We start from the raw sequence: 16477 nt of genomic DNA on the forward strand, positions 1-16477 counted from the left end.
ATGGTGTGAGGACAAGTTTAACTTTAAAGTCCTCCTCTCATGAAGGTTGTGACGATGCAACAAAACTGACTTTTGGGTTGTTACATTTAAACGGAGGCTGTGAGTTGCTAAAAATATTGCATATTTCCTCGGCATCTGCTAGTAGATATATATAAAAAAGTTCATCTCTTTGACCGTGAGTTTTTTTGAGCTATATATTCTCTGCTGTAAACAAAACAGATGAAAACCACACAAACACTCTCCACACGATTGAGTCTCAAAGAAAAGTTTCCTCATAGTTTTCACCAGGCTCCCCAAGTTCAGAGTCTCTGGATATTGATCTAACGACCTCAGTAAAGTCACTGGCTGCCCGGGTCACACTTTCATAAGATGGTGGTGAGGACATTAGAGTGTCATCTCTTGTCTCCACATCCTCCAACCCCACAGGTCCATAGTGCTGAATCATGGTGGCTATCAGGCCCTCCCTTTCTGGAGCATTTTCCACATCCACCACAGTCTCGTAGTTTATCTGTCTATAGAGGTAGGATGCCTGCTTCATCTGCCGGCGCACCAGATGCCTCCTGTAACACCTCTGGATGATGATTGCAGATACCTCTTCCAGTTTGCGGCGCAGTGTGGAAGTGATGGGCTCATGGGAAATCTTGGATGGGTTGGTCATCATGAACTTCTCTTCCATTTGCTGCTTGAGGGCATCCATCTCACCTGACTCTCCCAGGACACGCTTTGTGAAGGCAAACAGGATGTCCAGGCAGTGGATCCTATCCCCGCTGACCATGGGAAGGTCCATGGAGATCAGCTTGATCCTGTTGGGCTTGGCGATGCGCAGCGGCTCCGACAAAGTGTCAGCAAAGATTGACAGCATGGAAAACTCAATGAACTGTGTGGCCTCAGAATCAAACTTCTCCCAAACCTCATAAAACATTTCAAAGTCATCCTCGCTCAGTGGCTCTGTACTCTCCTCCGTGGCAACGCTGAAGTTCTCTAGAATGATAGCTATATACATATTCACTACAATGAGGAAAGAAATGATTATGTAACTGACAAAAAAAGCTATGCCCACTGAGGGGCTGCCACAGTTTCCCCGGGTGTTGGTGCCAGTATTGACAAAGTTAACGTCGCACTCTTCTGGGGAGCTGGACATTATAGGACTCAAGAGGTTGTCCCAACCTGCCGAGGTGCTGATCTGAAAAAGGCAGATCATACTATTCCCAAAGGTCTCAAAGTTAAACATGTCGTCAACCCCATCTTGTTTTTTCACATAGGCGAAGTTCGCCATTCCGAAGATAGCATAGATGAACATGACGAGGAAAAGCAGGAGGCCAATGTTGAAGAGTGCCGGCATCGACATCATTAAGGCAAACAGTAGAGTCCTTATTCCTTTGGCTGCACGTATAAGTCGAAGTACACGTCCTATCCTTGCCAGTCTGATGACTCGAAACAGTGTTGGAGATACAAAGTACTTCTCAATGATGTCTGCGAGAACGATCCCTGAAAGACAGTGAAAGACAAGGCAAGAGTAGGTTTGTCTCAGTGCACAATGATGCACTTGAATATACTTAAAGCAACACCAATCAAAAGGTTTATATTAACAATGAATAGAGTAAATATGTATAATGTGAAAGTGGTCACTCGCTGTGACAAACCCACGAAAAAGGAGTAGGTGGAGACCAAAGCAGAGCTAAAAGGAGAGTTAATATTGGACTTACATTGATCAGGTGGACATGAACACAACAATTAACAAATGGTAATGTGGCTCCATGTCTGCTGAGTGTGTAAACAGACAACTGTATTGCTATCATGTTGAAAAAACAAACAACATAACATAAAATATACAATATATACATCTATATAATATATATAACTCCCCTGGCAGAGGTAATCAATGAGTGATCTTTTTTTGGCATTGTGTCTCTACTTACCCACAATAGAGAGAATTATCACCACAAAGTCAAATATATTCCATGCCACTGTGAAGAAATAACAACGGAGGGCAATGATCTTGATCAGGCATTCGGTGGTGAAGATCACGATGAAGACCAGGTTGATCTTGTTGAGGATGGACTCCATGCGCTCTGACTGCTCGTCAGTTTCCACCATCATGGTCACCATGTTGACGATGATGAGCATCATGATCATGATGTCAAAGGCTTGCTTGGACACGAGATCGAAGAAGAAGGCTTGGAGAATGTTCTAGGAATGGGAAAAACCAATGGCAAATCAGTCAGTGAATGCAACATTCATATTGCAATATTTTAAAGAATGTTATGTAGGATTATGGGTTATTCATACAACATATATATTTAAGAATATAAGAAAAGGTACTTATTTGTATACAAATATACACTAATGCATGTTAAAAAGAAAACAGTCAGTGTCTGAAATACGTCATTGTTTTACCGCAGGCCTTGGTATTGGCTTTTGAGGTTTTTTAGATCCTAACTTCTTCATAGCGTTATAGTACTTCTTCTGTTCTTCCGTCATGAAGATATCCTGTCCACCTAAGTATAAACAAAAACACCTAACATTATTCATCCATCCATCCATTTTCTATGCTGCTTATCACTTTCGGGGTCGCGGGGGGGCTCGAGCCTATCTCAGCCGTCAATGGGCGGGAGGTGGGGTACACCTTGGACTGGTCGCCAGCCGATTGTAGGGCAACATATATACACAAACAACCATTCACACTCACACTCACACCTAGGGGCAATTTAGAGTCATCAGTTCACCTAACGAGCATGTTTTTGGTCTGTGGGAGGAAGCCGGAGTACCCGGAGAGAACCCACGCATGCACGGGAAGAACATGCAAACTTTACACAGAAACGCCCAACCTGGGAATTGAACCGGCGACCTTGTTGCTGTGAGGCACGCACACTACCTGCTGCGCCACTATGCAGCCCCCACCTAATATTATTTTTATAGAAAAATGTAAAAGAATTGTTTAGTGATGAACAGAAGGTGGCAAATACAAGCAGTTTCCTTCAAATCTGGGTATGAAATATGAAATATATAGTTTGTGGCCACTAACTTGCATCCATCTGGTACAGTTACAGACTTACTTGTAAATACCTATTAATGCAGTGCCTGACATCAGTATTGTCAATACTCATCTTTCTTTTCTGTTGATTGAAATTGTCGATAATGACACCGATGAAGAGATTGAGAGTGAAGAAGGAGCCGAATATGATGAAGACCACAAAGTATAGGTACATGTAGAGGTTGATTTCTCTGATGGGTTGTTCCTCCACCTGAAACCAAACAGTTTTATAAGTCAACTGGATACTCTAGCATGTGTATGATGTAGATCCTGGAAGTAGACAGACATACTTACTCCTCTTGAGTCAACAGCTGCGTGCATTATCTCCATCCAGCCTTTAAATGTAGCCTAACACAGGACAATATTACACAGCATTATTGTCATGACACTGCATTGCAATGAGAATCACTGACTTTATTGACAGACATTACAACGCTAATATTGTGATCACATTCATTCCACATTTTTAAAATGAATGTTTGACAGATTTGGAAAAACTCAGAACAGTCCAGCAGAAAATAACTCACCACTTGCAGAAGGGAAAGGTAGCCAAGTCCCACATTGTCGAAGTTGACCTTCACTTTCGTCCAGTAGAATTGGGTGTCATTCATGGCGAGGCACTCTGACTTGTTGTTGACAACGGAGACACTGTGGATGTAGCCCGTTCTGTTCACACATTTCCCAAACTTGCCAGCAAACAGGTTGACCCCCATGATGCTGAAGATGAGCCAGAAGATAAGACAGACGAGCAGCACATTCATAATGGAGGGGATGGCTCCGATAAGAGCGTTGACGACCACCTGATGAGCAACAGATTACATACAGATTAGTCTCACAGCACTGAGGTTAGCCTGGTTTCTCTGACTCGCTGCCCACATCTTTGATTTTTTTCAGCAATTCACAGCAATTTAGTCTGATTGTAAAGCCAGTTCTCATTTAGCTCCTGCTCTGATACTTACTAATAATTTAGGTGACCCATTTTAATTTGAAGCCAGTCAGGTAACAGATTTAAGCTAATTTGAACATCATTGTATGTTTGTGTTGAGTACCTTCAAGTTGAAATGTAACTTTTAACTTTTAGCTATTCTCAAACTTCCTAGAGAAATCTATTCTTTAAGAGTAGATCTAATGAAGTGGACACATGCCTGCATGATCTGCAATCGACCCATAGCTGTATGTTTCCTGATTGCGACAAAACAAGACCAAGTCTACAGCCATGCTAACAGCTCTGTGATGTTTGAGCTCAGTCCCAATGTCAGCATGCAAACATGTTCACAATGACAGCAATACTAGCATGCTGATGTTTATGCAGGCATACTGATTAGAATGTTCACCAATGTTATTACCTTTGCATGTATTTGACCATAACACAAAGCATTGGACACATTAAATCCTCTGGGGTCCATGAATATCAGGTTCAGCGTTCATGGCAATCCATCAAATAGTTGTTGAGATATTTCAATATAGATCAAAGTGGTGGACCGACCAATCTTGCCATCCCTAGAGACACACTGCTAGCATGGCTGAAAACTATTATCATCAAACAGTGAAAGTTGTATGTCCGTGTTCCAAACTTTATGTTACTTATGCTACTAGTCTACAGAAACTCAGTTGTTAAAGAGATTCATGACATGGAAAACTTATTTCTCACCCTCATGCCCTCGAATCTGGACAGAGCTCTGAGAGGTCTCAAAGCTCGCAGGGTCCTCAGGGACTTGATTGCAGCAAAGTCGGAATATCCCAGAGAATTTGCTACCAGGCTTATCAAGGACACCTATATGGAATACAGAATGACATATGTAGTGTGAGAATCATAAACTCAAATGTGTATGTCAATCCTCATTCAAGTTTAAATCTTTGGAGGGGGAGTGGCAATATTTTTTTATGATAGAGGGAAAACATCACAAAAAGCACTGAATAAGGCAATCACATATGCATTATCCATACAGTCAAAGAACGGCATATATTTTCTGAGCAATTATATAACTTTGAAAGAAAAACATGATAGAAGAGATAAGACAGATAAGAGACATTTTTAGAGCCATATTTTAGAGTTTTTGGGACATTCCACAGTTAGGAACACAATTACGTAATTTTGGAGGTTTAGATTTAGTTTGGTTGTTTTATCATCTTTTAGCAAATTTAGACTTCCACTCTATTCCACATCCAAAACAAAACAAAATGGTATTCCGCTGTTGAATGACCCTTGGATGACAGCTATGAATGAAAATGGCATGACAAAAAATGAAAGAAAATTCATGTCATGATTGATGATGACAAAACACAGACAAGTATGCACATATAGACAAACAGTGTCCATGCATGCATACTCCGCTATATATGCATATAAGATATGTATATATATCAAATAGAGTGAGTTTTATAAAGAATTTATATCTGTCTTTGCCAAATTTGTTTCCCAATTTGTATCCAATTGATCCAATACGTTAATTAACAACAATTTAGGACCAATAAGGTCCCAATGGTCTGTATTTCTTTATAAAAGTCTATTTCCACATGTGTTTGTCCAAAATATCTAAAGAAGATACTCAAAATTAATTCTCGGGACAAGAGAGGTCTTTGGCTCCAAGGAAGTATAGATGGAAAAATACAAAAGCACAGTAAAAGAAAGTAAGGTGGTACTTTTCATAGAGAAAAACAAAAGGTGCTGTAGGTAGTTGCAATGATCAGCAGGATTGGTCTTTTCCTCGAAACAGATATAACAAATAACACTTATACATGAATTACACATGAACTCAGGAGGTGCATTTCTAATTTGACAATAAGACTAATAATGTCTGTCAAGCAACATTTTTATAGGTTTAATATGCTGTTTAAAGAATACCAGATCTTCTGTAGATAAGCCTTAGAGTACATGGCACTGCATTTGGTTTTGATATAAAAGCCAAGGTCCTGAAGTAACTGATTCAAGTTTCATAGTTTTATACTGCACACATTTCACAGCAGGTGCATTTAGTTTAGAAACAAGACAGTGGCTTTTGATATCGCAACAGAAAGCACTTACAAGTGAAGGAACACAGAAGCATTTGTGATGCAGATGCGAGTTTCCAATCTCAGAGACCATACTCACCTGGGACCTGCTAACTACAACTTACCCTAACAATAGAGCGGTCTGTGGCAATCTGTGTAACAGCAGGTGAAATCAGAGGTCAAGTCAGGCCTCGGGCGGCACGCCTTGGGCACTTTGGATGACTACACACTACAGAGCCACATCCATGTTACCCAACAGTTTACATGAAGGTGTGACATGACTCCAACCAAGGGAGCACTTCTTTTAATTTGTTTGGCAAAATCCCAGCATTGAAGCAGAAATTGTACGGTTTAGAGTGTGATTTAGCAAAATGTATGTTTCCAGTAAATTAATCCAGGGGCCTAAAACAGCTGTGAAGAGTTTGCTTTAAGTAGGAGAAACTGGTGGTGGGGGATGCACAATTTCATTCAAGAAAGTGGCCAGCTGTTGCAAAGCATAAATGAACTGTTAAGTGCTTTCCTCCAAACAATATGACACTAAGCAAGCTGTAAATCCCACAAACATGAAAAGCTAGATTCAGCTACAGCGGCAGGGATTAAAATTCAACCTGAATTCTCAACGTGTGATTTTTAATTACAGCATCCTGCTGTGTGGTGTGACAAAAACATGCGAGGGATGGTCCACTTACATCCACGATGAGGAAGTCGAGCCAGCACCAGTAGTTGGTGAAATATTTCTTGAAGCCATACGCGATCCACTTGAGGAACATCTCCAGCACAAAGATGTAGGAGAAGACCTTGTCAGCAGACTCCAACACCACCTTTACAACTTTTCTCTTCTCAATGTAGATATCTTCAAATGCCTGTGTGAGAAAACACAACTACATCACACCACCACACAACTGCTGTTGCTCAAATGCACAGAACATCTGTCTGGCAAGTTCTGTGTTCCGTGGTATTGAAGAGTGAGGTCGCAGAATCTAAACGGATCAATGTGATATTTGCAGATATGTTTAAATGCTGTTTATTATGCTGCGAATTAGCTGTCTTGCCTGCAAACTGATGTGAGCCGTGCACTTTTCCCCAGTGAATGTCATCAACAAGCTAAGGTGTAGGACAAGATGTGTGTTGATGTTTGTAAGTTAGATAAGAGGGAGACTTTAACAAGAAAGCTAATACAGCTTGTATATAACCAGCTGCTGTCTAGATGTTAGTCACTGTGACTGTCTGCTCTGTCAATGACTGAATACTGATATTACTGGTTAATGAAAAGATTCGATTGGATATAACTAAACAAGTTCTCCATCTACAGTATGTAGATTACAGTATGTAGAGAGAGAAAGAATGGAAATCCAGTGAATACCTGCAAAAATGGGGGCAGCCATCATGAACCAACGAATGTAAAAATCTGAATGTTTCGCTTTTGTTTCCTTTTTTTCTCAAGGGAGTCACATGGTAGACAAGGAGCAGATATGTATGCTGTAGCACACTCACAAAAAATGCTATCTAATTTCAGTTGAACTTTCAAGTTTCTGAAGGTACAAGGTACAAACCAATTGTTTTTCATACAGGAATTATGCCTTGTCGTGTTTCAACCAGCTCATCCTCTCATCTGAGAAAACATGCTGCTGGCAACCACCGCTGGAAGTTTTCAGCTGTTAAGATTCAGTATTATGGTTGGAATCTTATACAGTAACCAGGCTCTAAACAGAACTGGGATCAGACACAGAAGTGAAGAGGGAGCTTTTTAGCAGCCTATTGGTTGAATTCATATTACATTCAGTAATTACCTCCCTGTATAGTTGTTTTTTATTGGTTAGTTCTTCATTTGTTAGTGGCAGAGTCTTCCATTACCGTGCTGGAACTGCTATGCATAAGGGATTTGCAGGAAATGATGCACATATCTAATGCATGAGTTTGTTTGTCTGCACAGTAAATAGACACCAGTTGCACTTCTACTGTATTTGTGACAAAGTAGTGTCTCACTGAGAGTAACTGTGAGAAATAAAGTATTAATCCAAACTTGCTGTTACCACTAGGAAGCATATGTGTTTCCAAATCAGCCAGGACTGAAATATTAGGGATTATATGTTTTAAAAAAGTGCTTTAAATAGAGTTTACAATGATTTTATTTTTCAAATAGCACAGAGCCATACCAGAGCACCACTGCTGAGCAGGATCATGAAGATGATGAAAGTCTCAAACCAGCTGTGTTCCACGATCTGGTAGCAGGTCTTCCTCAGCCTCCACCAGGCCTGGCCCAGCCCGCGGCTGGTATTGATTTCACAGCACTGGCAGTGCCTCGAGCAGACTGAGTGGGAAGGCAAAAAACAAACCAGCATAGATTACACCACATGGTAATAAGTGTAAATATATCGTGTAAAATTAATATTACAAAGCTTTGATCAAACACTATGTTCATGTTTTACTGGGGTTTTCCTTCATTCTTAATTCTCACATTCTGGGAAGCAATCCTCCGGCTCCATTCTCTCTTCAGCCAGCTCGAATAAATCATCCATCTCATCTCCAGGCTTCCTCAGATCCACCGTGCTGCCCTCTGATAGGCTGATCTCCTCCTGAGTAATGAGAAGTTTCTCTGTTACCACTGAATTTCTCACTTACATTGTCATTCACTTTAGATCCAATATGGACTTGACGGGCCACTTGACCTGTCTCCTGAATAACGAAACAGTGTATGAGCCCCTCTACACGTACACAAAGGCTAAAAAACAGCAGACATTACTGATTGGCCTGTGACCCTATGTGCAATAGTTTCAAACCAAACAGAGCAGTGCTGCAGCCCTTTTCTGCACTGCATTCATTGTGGATTCATCCCATAAAAGCTTGCTCACCTAGATGTACGGCCTCGCCTTTCAATCTCTTCTGAGCCTTAATACAATTTTGATGAGATTTCTGTGTGTTGTAACAGCAACATATTTCACATGATTTATAGGACAGAGGTGCGGCTTCAATCCTATAAACTGGTGCAAAGTCTAATCCAGCATTAACGAGCATCCACAGGACCTGGAGATCAGATTACCCGGGTTACTAGTCTTAGTGCTCGAAGACAGAGAGAGCACTGATGGCACTTAGGTCAACATTGTACATGGCAACACGATCACTGATAAGAGTATGTATGCACGTGTAATACATGTGCACATGGGCTGATTGCTCTTCGTGCTTTAAAGTGATCTACTTTTTAAAAATATTGTAAAGTGATTTCTAATTTATTAGCAACTAACGTCCTAATAACCACAGTCTTGCCATTTTTTGTGTGTATTTAAAGCTCTCCCCATGTAAAATGTACCCGTCTTTACTGCTGAGCAGCTGCTGATGCCCAGTTAAGCTGATGGAGGGCTGTAGGAGTTTTTTTTTTTTTTTTTTTTCATTTCCATTTTCCCTGATGCCTAATTCTGGTGTGGTGTGGAGCGCAACACGGCAGGGAAAGAGAAAGAGAGAGCGCCAGACTGCAGCCCGTTCAGCTCAGCCTGGCCCTGCCTGGCTCTGCTCAGCTGTGTCAGTATAATCTGCTCTGCAGGGCCTGGCTCCACATCTGGCCTGCTGCTGTCTGCCTGCCAGAGAGGACAAGAGTGACACACCCTCCACCTCAACAAGCACCCAAAGGCCACTGAGAGAAACAGGCAGGGTGAACGAGAGCAAGCTAAGAGGAAGAAACAGGGAGCTTGATGCAAACAGACTGAGAGAGAGTTTGGCTCAATTAATACATGTGAAAGTTAAAGATAAAGACAAAGTGAGGTGGTTAATCAGTCAGGTCAGATGCAACAACCACACCTTAAATCATAACAAGTAATGCATACTGCAAGTCACCTGTTCTAACCTTACTTAAGTAGTCAATATCTGTAATATTTCTTTAAACTTTATCCAGGAAATACTGTTGGAGGCAGCACGCCAGCCAATGATAAGCATCCAATAATTTTGTCTTAGATCTCTTGACAAAATCAGGACCAATTAACCACATGCTATTCCATAATCAGGTCTCACTTGTGGTGATCATAATATTGATTCTCTCACATTTACACAGCCAATCACAGTGACCGTGACAGAATTAGGTAGGAGGATCGACGCCACTCCCACTGTTTCTACTGTAAATATGAAGCTAAGACCAGCGACTGGATAGCTTGTTTAGCACAAACAGCTAGCCTGACTGAATTGTTTTTACTTTTCACTTCTTGTGCAGATTAAGCAAACAAGATATAGAGAGTTAATTAGTGAGCTCCAGAGGTGCTGATAGGCAGATTATGCTTCCTGTTAGGCTAGCTATTTCCAGTCTTTGTGCTACGACAAGCTAACTTTATATGTAGCAACAGCACAAACATGAGAGTGCTGTAGATCTGTAATCTTACTTTTGGAAACAAAGATTAGAATTATATTTCCTGAAATTTCATACTTTATTTTTAATTCAAGTGCCCCAATAAGTCATGGCAGTGTGACAGTGAAACAGTCCCAGGGCCTTGAATTTGGAGCAGCTCAATGGAATTCAGGCATTATTCATTTTATTCTTTACACCTGTGCTTCATACTGTGACATGTTATAATACCTTCTATGAACAGGCCTATTTCTATTAGGACTATTATTATTTTTATGCCAAGTGATTGGACCTCTAATCCACATGTTTATCTAACGATGTGGTCGAGATTAGGGTTCACGGCAGGGGCTGAGTCAACTAAGAAGCAAATTATTGGCATACATGAAAAGTGGCTAATAACGACATTTTATCAGTATTATACAATAATAGTATCACAATGGCTGTGGTACCATACACTGAAGCCTCTACCAGTTAATTGTGGTTCAGTCCAGTGACAGTTAAAGTTCCCTGAACATCCTCTCCAGAATGTGCTGTAGATAAAAATATGCTCTTTGTCACTAGCCAGTTTGTATATTGCTAATAATGTAGCGTTAAGGTTAGTTCTGGTTGATTTCTGAATTGCTAAACAATAGATTAACTATCCTTTCTGTGTACAACTCAGCTTTCTGAGGAGCCTTTGCCAAATGTTCACTGCATGACTTTAACTCTTAATAACTCAGTTGTTGTCTCCAGCAGAGTTCACCTTGTCTGCTTGACAGATTAACAGCTTATGTATCCAGAATTTTCCACATCACCGTCCCCTTCACAGTCCACTCCCACCTCGACTAGGAGTCAAAACAAACACTGAGCTGAACTGATGAATCCATTGAAAGAACTTTCCAGAACATTTTCTGGCAACATCTTGGGTACAGAGTAGATAGACACAGTATTTAATTTGTTCAGTACACTTCCAATTAATTAGCTCTTACTGATTTCTAGCGTAACCTAGCAGTCCACAGCAGAGCAGCTGAACCTGCAAATATGTGGAATTTGTCTAAAGGTGAGCATTCAGTCCAGCATATATAAAGAATATACTTCCCAATATGAATAATGAATAACGAGTGAATGTTTACTTTTGTTTTGAAGAGCTGCATATTTTCCCAATGATAAATAAAAATACATAAAGCAGATGTTATTATTAATATTGTTTCTGACTTTACCCAAAACAGTGATGTAACAGCAGCAGTAATAGTTTCCATCAGGAGCCAAAGGCTGCTTTTACACTACTGAAGGTCCAGCACATTTCTCTGGGGGTGAAAAACTCACCGGTTTGTTGTTTTCATCCTCTGATGACTCAGAAATCTCCTCCTCCTCGAGAAATTCCACATCAGACTCTCCGGGTGCGATGGGAACAATGACAGTCAGGTTTGGGTTTGTCATGTAGCTGTCCTCCTCTGGTATGATGTACTTCTCTCCATAACGTCCAAACATTCCCCCGTTGCTTTCCACGTGGTTTCCAACCAGCTTAACGGCCTGACTGGCTTCTTTGGTCTTCTGCTTGCGACGGTTCAAGCTGCGGTTGAAGAGGTCCACAATGCTCGTCACAAGCCAGGAGACTCCGGCATTGATGCGAGCAATGGCAATCTGGATGTTATTCAAATCGCCATCCTCGTCTGGAGCAGAGAGGTTGTCGGAGCTGAAGGAGCTGAGCAGCAGGGCCAGAAAAAGATTCAACACCTGTTGACAGACAAATATGATGTTACATGATGTATGATTTGGAGAAATTATCAGGTCATTGTTATTATTTTATAGCCATTTTTTCCTGAATATAGCAGAAAATGCTGTATTTACCTTGTGCTTATGTCAACATTTTTCTTCCTTTAGAAATCAGAGCATAGTTTAGTCTCTAAGATAAAGGATAAGTAGACCTAATGCATGGCATGATATCCCACATATTTTGTCAACACTGGCAAATCCTGCATTGTAAATTCAGGAGGATATTCTAGCCAGATATGCTCAGACACATATGGCTTCGGGTGCTTTCAGCTACACTGAACTCAAGTTTCCAAACAACCAACTCCAAAGTAATCTGTCTACTAGCTTAGAGAGCAGCAGCATCAAGCACATCTCTGCACAGTAGTGTGCGTGTGTGTGTGTGTGTGTGTGTGTGTGTGTGTGTGTGTGTGTGTGTGTGTGTGTGTGTGTGTGTGTGTGTGTGTGTGTGTGTGTGTGTGCATGCGTGCATGCGTGTGTGTGTGAGTCAGAGAGAACTGGCTGTGTGCATGTGTGATGTGCACAGTTGGTAAGGATCATCTTTAGCCACTGAGCCAGTCAGAGATGGGGAGCATGAGCAGATGATTAGTGATGAATGCCCTCCGACCTTCTCGCCCCTAAGCATCCTGGATAATCCCTTGGATAAACAGCTTTCCCACGATTCATGTGCAGAGGAGGTTTCTGTCCATTAAACTCTATAAGGAGCACTGTCTTTGCCCTAACAAGACAACAGAGTCACTGGAGGTGCATGTGTCCACCAATTGTAAAACAAGAGAAACTACTAAATACTAGCTGAGTATTTAAAGCTGAGTAGTGATAGAGTCAGAAGGTATGAAGTGGTGTGAATCCACCTGGGTCAAGTTGATATAGGCCTAATGGCGTTGGAGGTAGACAGGTGATTTTGCTAAGCCCTCTCACCATACTGTAGTTAGTATTCCTACTCCTGTTAAGCTTTGCATTCAAAAATACAAAAATAACAACGGCAGCTTTGACACTCAAAATACTCTTTTACAACTTTTTAAACAATGACTCATTTACTCATTTTACACAAAAGTAAACAAAATCAGGATGTTTACAGTATTTCTGCTTCTTGACTATAGATTTCTACTGCTTCTAGACAAGCTGTGGCAGGCTAGCATAAGCTAAGGCTAACAAGTTTTGCTGTAGTATTTATAAAATAGTAATTTTAATGTTGCTCACTTTAACATAACCCTTGGATAGCTTGGATGCTTAGTACACAAAAACATTATTCAAGTAAAAGTAAAACAGTGACTGAATTTATTAACTCTGGTATACAATACAAGCATCTAGGTTTCCATGCAGTAAGTGTTTTTAAAATACTCTGTATGCCTCAAAATAAGACACTGGACACCAGTGTAGTTAGCTAATGACATGCCACTTGCTTTTAATACTTGGTTAGGTTAGTGCTATAGGTATTAAGCTTGACAGGCATGCTAGTTTTTGCATGGGTGCATGTTTGCAGTATAAATTATTATATGTTGAAATGTTTTTAAAATTGTTGCTGTATATATCATCAGGAAATACATAACTATAAGAAGCTGTTATTGTGCATTGATAGATGTTGTTGTTCCAACAGCACCATCAATAAATGTGCACAAAACACAGTGTCAGTTTGTTTTCAAATATTTCATGGTTAAAAACAAAAGTTTTTAAGTATTTCTGACAGATACATTGCAGAGCATAGGATTAAATGCGGAACAAACTAGCATTTAAGGGCAGAGGGAACAACGGGCATGTTGGGAACACATCCAACAGGAACTCCACACTTAAAGCCTTGCTCCATCAGGCTTTTTTAAAAAGCCTGATGGGGTTTTTAAACAGTTATGCGACAGAACTCAATTGATTGTAGTGCAGATGATGCTCATATTTCAGTGTATAATACTGTTCTAATATGTGCTTAGCATGCGATGGACAAGCCACGAGCTGCTGGCACATTTGTTTCTTGTTAAGACTTGCAAAATACATGTATCTTGCTAATTTATGTCAGGGTCAGACTAAAAGTCTCAGGAAAAAAAAAATCCAGAAAATTAATTAGAGCAAAATATCAGGATAACAATAATCAAATAAAATTGATTTTATTCTTTCAGGCTGAAATAGCAGAAACAGATTACAACACTACAAGGTGTGATTTTATATATTTAAAAAATTACTGGAATCAAAGTAAAACTACACCGACCATAAATGAATGGTGTGACTGTCGGCTGTCTGCACTTCTGGTATTTTTAAAAAATCTGTCCTCATTATCGTTAGTTTACAGGACACAGCTGGACAGCAAATCACCGTATGTGTAGACCAATAAATATATGTATATCCTTGCTACTGGACAGAGTGACAGCAGTTGTGTACAAACAGAGCTGGCTCACAGATTAACTATTTTATTATAGAAACAGCTGCATACAATGATGTGCAAGCTGTGTTTCATCCTGTGTGATACTCAGTACCTGCTGAAATGGCTGGAACAACAGTGAGAACACACTGTGGCCTTGGCAGATCCTTTGTACAGTCCTTAAGTCAAAATTTCACCCACAAGGTTTAGATAATTAGCAGCAGATAAAATATTCAGCCTTGCTGGTCATGAGACTGCTGCAAAGCACAGAGTGTGCCTGTTGGGGCGACAGTTTATGCGACAGCATGTGCGGATAATACATATATCACTAAGAAGGGACAACAGATGGGTTATATGTCGTCCAGACATGATCTGTTTTGAAGTCCGCTAATGCTAATCTGCATGGCAGTTAGCACGACACTGTGACACAACCACGTGTGTTCAAGAGCATCTAAGGAAAAACACACAAAACATTGTATCTGCACTGAAATCTGAATTTCCAAAATGTATCATGATGAACCACCAACAACTGTTCAAGGATGTCCCATCCTCATAAAATGGAATTACTGTATTCATTGGTCCAGCGTAATCAGTGGTAACAGCTGGTTGCATTGATGTGCAACTGAATTTCTCTCCAGGCAGACTTCCTGTTATCATATTCTGTGAAGAATAAGGCTGGCAGTGATCTGCATTTTTGTTTTTGTCAATAAATCCAATAAAAAGACAAAAAACAGCAATGTGTTAGTCTATCTTAGATCCCCAGCCTGTTAGTGGCTCTCAGACCGTAGGTTTCTAAAAACTGATCGGAAATATAAACTTTAATAGATAAATAGATAATAGATCTTTTAAAATAATAGATTTAAAAGATAATAATAATCTCTTCTGATAATCTCTCCAGCAGGGCACTGTGGTTTTTAGCAAATGTTGCTTCAAACTACAGTATGTGATTTTATATACGTACAGCTGCAGATTTTGTGTGCTAGTGAGTATTGTGAGTATTTTTAGTGACCCAAAACAAACTACAGTGTCCATGTGCATCACCATGAAGGGACTCAACTGCCAGAGGACGAGTTCACGACAGCGTTGGGGAAAGGAACAGTTGAGGAACAGGAGGAACAGTTCTTTTAATAGATATATAAATAAACAAAAAACTCACAATCATGTAAAAATGAGTGGAACAGCTGTCACAAGTGTACCTTTCAGTGTTTGGGTCTGAATCGAGTCTGTTGGCTCAGGAGGTGTGTACTGGAGCATCACTGTCATTGCTAACCGTATCCAACTGCCTCATGTCTCATCCATATGTAAGAAAACACCTAACATTACCATAAGGAATGTAAACTACAAGAATGGCTATAGTTAGTTCCCATAGCTGTCAAGTTAGTATGTTATCACTGGGAAACTTTGCGACTAGCTCGCCTACTGCAAGTAGGCAGGTATGTTGATAGACTGGCAGGTGGCCATCCAATCATTTCATTTACCCTGAATGGATTCATTAAAGGCCTGCAACACCACAGATACCGGATGTTTTGTTTTTTTTTAGCAGAACACTTGAATTATTTATTGCTGTTGGGATGTAGACAGCAAACAAAAAATGCTTCTAAAATGCACAACCTATTCCACAGCTTTAATACTCACCACCAAGTTCCCAATGACCATGACCAACATGAACACCAGGATACAGAGCGGCTGCCCGGCCACTTCCATACAATCCCACATGGTCTCGATCCATTCGCCGCATAGCACGCGGAACACAATCAGGAAAGAGTGGAAGAAGTCCTTCATGTGCCAACGGGGCAGCTGACAGTCAATGGAGATCTTACACACACAGTCCTGGTAGTTCTTGCCAAACAGCTGCATGCCCACCACAGCGAAGATGAAGACGATGATGGCCAACACCAGCGTCAGGTTTCCCAAGGCGCCCACGGAGTTCCCGATGATCTTGATGAGAGTGTTGAGAGTAGGCCAGGATTTTGCCAGCTTGAAGACTCGTAACTGAAGAAGAGCAAAAACAAATGACAGGAGTGCA

General features: G+C 40.6%; 1 protein-coding gene across 2 annotated transcripts in view; it reads right to left on the reverse strand.

Annotated features, from left to right (window-relative positions):
- LOC139338696 (sodium channel protein type 2 subunit alpha-like) overlaps positions 1 to 16477 on the reverse strand; it is a 39045-nt gene continuing 22568 nt past the window's right edge. For both annotated transcript variants that reach the window (XM_070973943.1, XM_070973942.1), the window contains 12 exons: positions 16087 to 16443; positions 11658 to 12068; positions 8484 to 8601; positions 8182 to 8336; positions 6715 to 6888; positions 4686 to 4808; positions 3562 to 3834; positions 3329 to 3382; positions 3104 to 3245; positions 2398 to 2498; positions 1920 to 2190; positions 1 to 1488 (listed from right to left, as the gene is read on the reverse strand). In XM_070973943.1, coding sequence (XP_070830044.1) covers positions 257 to 1488; positions 1920 to 2190; positions 2398 to 2498; positions 3104 to 3245; positions 3329 to 3382; positions 3562 to 3834; positions 4686 to 4808; positions 6715 to 6888; positions 8182 to 8336; positions 8484 to 8601; positions 11658 to 12068; positions 16087 to 16443 — 3411 coding nt within the window. In that variant the 3' untranslated portion in view covers positions 1 to 256. The remainder of the gene's footprint in view (positions 1489 to 1919; positions 2191 to 2397; positions 2499 to 3103; positions 3246 to 3328; positions 3383 to 3561; positions 3835 to 4685; positions 4809 to 6714; positions 6889 to 8181; positions 8337 to 8483; positions 8602 to 11657; positions 12069 to 16086; positions 16444 to 16477) is intronic.

This window comes from Chaetodon trifascialis, chromosome 11, assembly GCF_039877785.1.
Source record: "Chaetodon trifascialis isolate fChaTrf1 chromosome 11, fChaTrf1.hap1, whole genome shotgun sequence".
In the NCBI taxonomy this organism is placed as follows: domain Eukaryota; kingdom Metazoa; phylum Chordata; class Actinopteri; order Chaetodontiformes; family Chaetodontidae; genus Chaetodon; species Chaetodon trifascialis.